A 4488-nucleotide genomic window follows, 5' to 3' on the forward strand; every position below is an offset into this window, starting at 1 on the left:
CTCGTGCTAGCTGAGGTGACCGGACAGGCGCGTCCCAGGACACGTCCTGCTCAACGCCGCAAGGCCGTGCTGGGTCGGGCCTGGCCGCTCCTCTCCTCATCCTGAGTCTACGCAGCGCGGCCCAGGCCCCGCCCCAGGGACACGGGCTGTCCTCCCTCCAGCCACAGCCGCCGCCTCCACTGTGGCCGAGGGCGCTCCTGCCTGTCGCCTCAGGCTCGCCGGCCAGCTCCAGCACCGCCACGCGGTGGCAGCCGGCACCTGCACTAGCAGCAGAGCGGGCTCCCCTCGCCTGTCGCCAGCGACACTGCGGACTTGCCCGAGGACGCAAAGCCGGCGAGGCCGCAGCCCGGACCCAACCCGCACGCCCTGCTGGGTGTCTGTCTCCCGGGTCTCTGCACCCCTGGAGCGGCCCAGGTGGCCCCAGCCGCGGGCCCCAGGCCAGCCTCACCTCTCCCACAGCTGGTCCTCCCCGACGGAGCCGCCAGCCAGCTGCCCCTTCATGTAGGCACGTGCGTCCTCCAGGAACGAGCCCAGCCCCAGGAGTAGCTGCTGGGCTTGCAGCATGGCGTCCTCACTGTAGTCGATGGCTGAGGAGGAAGAGACAGACGCTCACTGGGGTGGTGCCCGGCATGCCCACGCGTAGCGGGATCGGCAGTGATCCCAGTGGGCGCCGTGGCACCCGAGACCACGTGGAGAGGCGACACGGCCCTCGCCGCCCTCCGAGACCACGACCCGCTCGTGTCACCCACCCCGGGAGAACCGGATGACCCGAAGGCAGCCACTCCCAGGGCTTCTGGCTGAGAGGTGCGTCCATCAGACAGACAGAGGGCCCAGCCGCTCTGGAGCGAGGGAGCCCGCCCTGGGCCGCGAGCGCCTGCGGGGAATGGGAGGAGGGGTGAGGGCGCCAGGACCCCAGGGACGGGGAGGGTGGTCCTCCCTCGGGGTTAAGAACGTGGGTGTTTCTCACACCTCCTGGGAGGGGGGACCAGCGTTTTTGTTTCATGTGTGCTTTCTCCTTTTTATGATTTCTCATCTGCACCTTGACAGGTAAGAGTCTGTAAGAATGAATGATTTCACAGTGACCACACACTTGGATAATAAAGTGTCAGCTTGCCAGAAATCTCTAAGACCCGACTCTCAACTCGTTGCCTGTTTCCGTCTCTGGACTGGCTGGGTCCCCAGACCATGCTCTGAGGAGCACGGCTTCAAACAGCTCTTTAAGACCCACAAAAGGAACAAGATCCCACTGGGACACACATGCAAAAACTACTTCCTGACATGCTTAAAAGTGTTAGTTTCAAAGTGAGAATTCCAGAATGAGACGTGGACCCCCTCAAGGCTCTCAGGGTCTTTTTTTCTCCCATTTTTCTTTTACTATTGTTGTTATTTTTAGTGACTTGGAGTCTCACTGTGTCGCCCAGGCTGGCATGCAGTGGGACACACACAGGCACCGCAGCCTCGACCCACTGGGCTCAGGTGATCCTTCCACCTCAGCCTCCTGAGTAGCTGGGACTACAGACATGCACAACGCCCAGCTAATTTTTTGATTTATTGTAGAGATGAGGTCTCGCCACGTTGCCCAGGCTGGTCTTGAACCCCTGGACTCAGGCAGTCCTCTTGCCTTGGCCTCCCAAAGTGCTGGGATGACAGGCATGAGCCACTGAGCCTGGTTTCCTTTTTTCAAAATGCGCTTTGTTTTTGCTTTGGATGGCTTGATTCAAAAAAGAGAAGCCTGGAAGCCCACACTGCAATCTGACGTCCTTTAAAACAAGTTTTTAGGGCTGACAGGTGAATTTATGGGGACCCTTTGAAATAAATTGACAGGAGCAATGTGGCAAGAACAGACATTTCAGACACAGGCGGAGGGGAAGGGCACTCTGGGCACGGATCCCGTTCAGCCCCAGGGTCAAGGAGAGCCGCGCTCCCAAGCGCGAGAGCCACAAGGCGTGCCCGGGGATGGAGCCCTGGCCGCCACCTGCCACGGTCCATCTGCTGGACAGTGTCCCAGGGAGCGTCTGCCTGAAGGCGAAGCAGACGCATATGAGCTGACCGGGAGCCTCCACGCCAATCCCGGAGGCCCCATGGCTGCCTCTGACCTCTGGGGCGTCCAGGTCCGCAGATGGGTCCCGCGTGGGAGTTCACGGCCCAGCCCACCCACTCTTCAGGGTGCCCGGTGTTCCAGTCCTCCTCGCTGGCGGGTCTGTGCCAGCCCCAGTGCCCACTGGGAACATGCTTCCAGAACAGCCGCCCAGGCTGGAGAGAGCCTCGTTTCAGACCAGACTTAGTCCTCGGAGCTCAGAAAGAGCAGCCCACAAGCAGGGGTCAAGAGCGTCGTGCAGGGCCCTGCCCAGGGCCTCCCCTGCCTGTGGCGAGGGGCAGAGCCCAGGACGAGAAGCCACTGGAACAGGACCAGCCTGGATGGCTGGCGAGGGCTGCGGCCGTGAGGAAGGAGCTGGGCGCCTGCGTGTCACCTGCACGTCCTCGGGGCATCCTGTGCCCCTTTGCTTTGAGTCGGAGTCTCGCTCTGCCGCCCAGTTGGGCGTGCAGTGGCCCGCTCACAGCCACCGCAGCCTCGACCTGCTGGGCTCAGGCGATCCTCCTGCCTCAGCCTTCCAAGTGGCTGGGACTACAGGCAGGTGCCACCACGCCCAGCTAGCTTCTTACTGCAGAGATGAGGTCTTGCCAGGTTGTCCGGGCTGGTCTGCAGCCCTGGACTCCGGCGAGGGTCTCACCTCCACCTCCCACAGTGCTCGGGTGACAGGCGTGAGCCACGGCGCCCGGCCTTCCTCCCTTTCCGGCAACACAGTCTCCAACACACACGCACACAGCACAAGGCAAACCGTGGCGAGGCTGCTGGCGTCGTCGGTCACGGGCCGGGGGGACCGAGTCCTCACGCGAGTCCCTCCACGCACAGGCCCTGTCGCCACGCGTGGCAGGTCGCCCCGCGGGACAGGCCCAGACCACGCACCGCTGAGTCTGGACGAGCTGTGGACAGCCCATGCGTGCCGAGGCAGACGGCGGGGAGGCGGGACGGCGTGGCACGCCCTGGACGGTGCTGAGCGAGGGCGGGCGACTCGCGAGGCCCGGCGCGCCAGAGCCCCCCAGCGGCGACGCCTGTGTCCCAAGGACGCGTTTCCCGAGAACACCCTCCGTGCTCATGGGTGGCTGTCGTGGGTGGGAAGGGGTGCGGGCTTGCGCCCCCCCTGCGCTTGCGGTTGACCCTGCCCACATGCACCGGCAACAGGGCTATCTGGGATCGGCTCCGTGGGGCCCGGGCCGCCCACCTGCACACCAAACGTGGCACACAGGCTCAGCAGAGACACGGGCAGCCACAGAGCCGGAGTGGAGGCCGTGCTTGGAGCACGCCGGGTCACTGTCCCCTGGCCAAGGGCGGTGATCAGTCCCAACCCGCCGAGGACGCTGTGGTGTACAGGGACTGCGCTCGGTGCCCGGGAGCCCCTCCAGAGGTGGCCAGGAGCCGGCAGGGGCCGACCCCCCGCCCCGAGGTCCCCGCACGGCCAGGCAGGAGAAGCCCGGCGGCCGACGACTCAGTGCTGGGGCAACTCGGGGAAAGGAAGTCGTGTGTGCACAGCTGTGTCAACTGTGAGTGCGTCAGCGCACGTGTGTCATTGTGACCGTGCATACAAGCTACTCATTGTGCGTGTGCACCTGCCGGTCACTGAGGGTGTGCGTGTGTCTTGTCATGGCGACTATGCTCATCTGCGTGTCACCGTGACTGTATGCGTCATGGTGCACAAGTCATTGTGTGTGTACACCTGCGTGCCACTGTGTGTGTGTTTCTGCAGGCGTGTGCAGAAGTGTGTGTTAGTGTGCACCTGTGTGTCAGTTGTGTGACCCTGTAGGCGGCCGAAGTGTGCAGGGGTCCAGGTGGCCCACGCAGCTGGAGCAGGCGCAGCTCGAGAACAGGGACGGGACCCGACAAGGCTCGCCTGCCTGGCCAGGGCTTCGTGCGAGACATAAGGCGCCTGGGGTGCTTGGGAGTCAGTTGCTTCGACTGCGGCCGTTGCCCCTGTTGTCTCCATGAAAAACGGAAACGAGTCGGAGCGAGAGCGGTCCGTGGAGGGGCAGGAGGGGGGAGGGAGGCGGTGGAAAGAAGCAGCAGCCCAGAGGCACGACGGAGCCCGTGGGCAGAGCAGGGCGCAGCGGGCAGGGACAGAAATCAGGGTGCTGTGACCCAGTGGGCACCGCCTAGAAGTGACAGCCTCAGACGGGACGGAGGCCACCAGCCAGGGACTGGGCCGGAGGGAGACGCCTGGGAGGAAAGCGCCCAGCTCAGGGCGAGAGCGCAGGGCAGCGCCATCCCTGTGAGGCGGGTGGCGGGTGGGGCAGCAGGGAGGTTGGTGGTGCCCAGCTCAGCGCCCACTGCTCTGCCTTCCCCGTTTTACGATCAGCTGAGCCTTTGTACTTCAGCGACATGGACCCCAGGCCCCGCGCGCGGCCCCTGGCAGTGCAGGGAGGGAGTCGGGG

At 64.4% G+C, this 4488-nt stretch overlaps 1 protein-coding gene across 1 annotated transcript in view; it reads right to left on the reverse strand.

The window, feature by feature from the left end:
- CARS2 (cysteinyl-tRNA synthetase 2, mitochondrial (putative)) overlaps positions 1-4488 on the reverse strand; it is a 32892-nt gene that overhangs the window by 2279 nt on the left and 26125 nt on the right. The window contains exon 9 of the mRNA XM_021709028.1: positions 449-587. Within this exon, the coding sequence (XP_021564703.1) occupies positions 449-587 (139 nt within the window). The remainder of the gene's footprint in view (positions 1-448; positions 588-4488) is intronic.

Source organism: Carlito syrichta, unplaced genomic scaffold (genome assembly GCF_000164805.1).
Source record: "Carlito syrichta isolate Samal-C Ts95f unplaced genomic scaffold, Tarsius_syrichta-2.0.1 Scaffold154289, whole genome shotgun sequence".
Classification (NCBI taxonomy): Eukaryota; Metazoa; Chordata; class Mammalia; order Primates; family Tarsiidae; genus Carlito; species Carlito syrichta.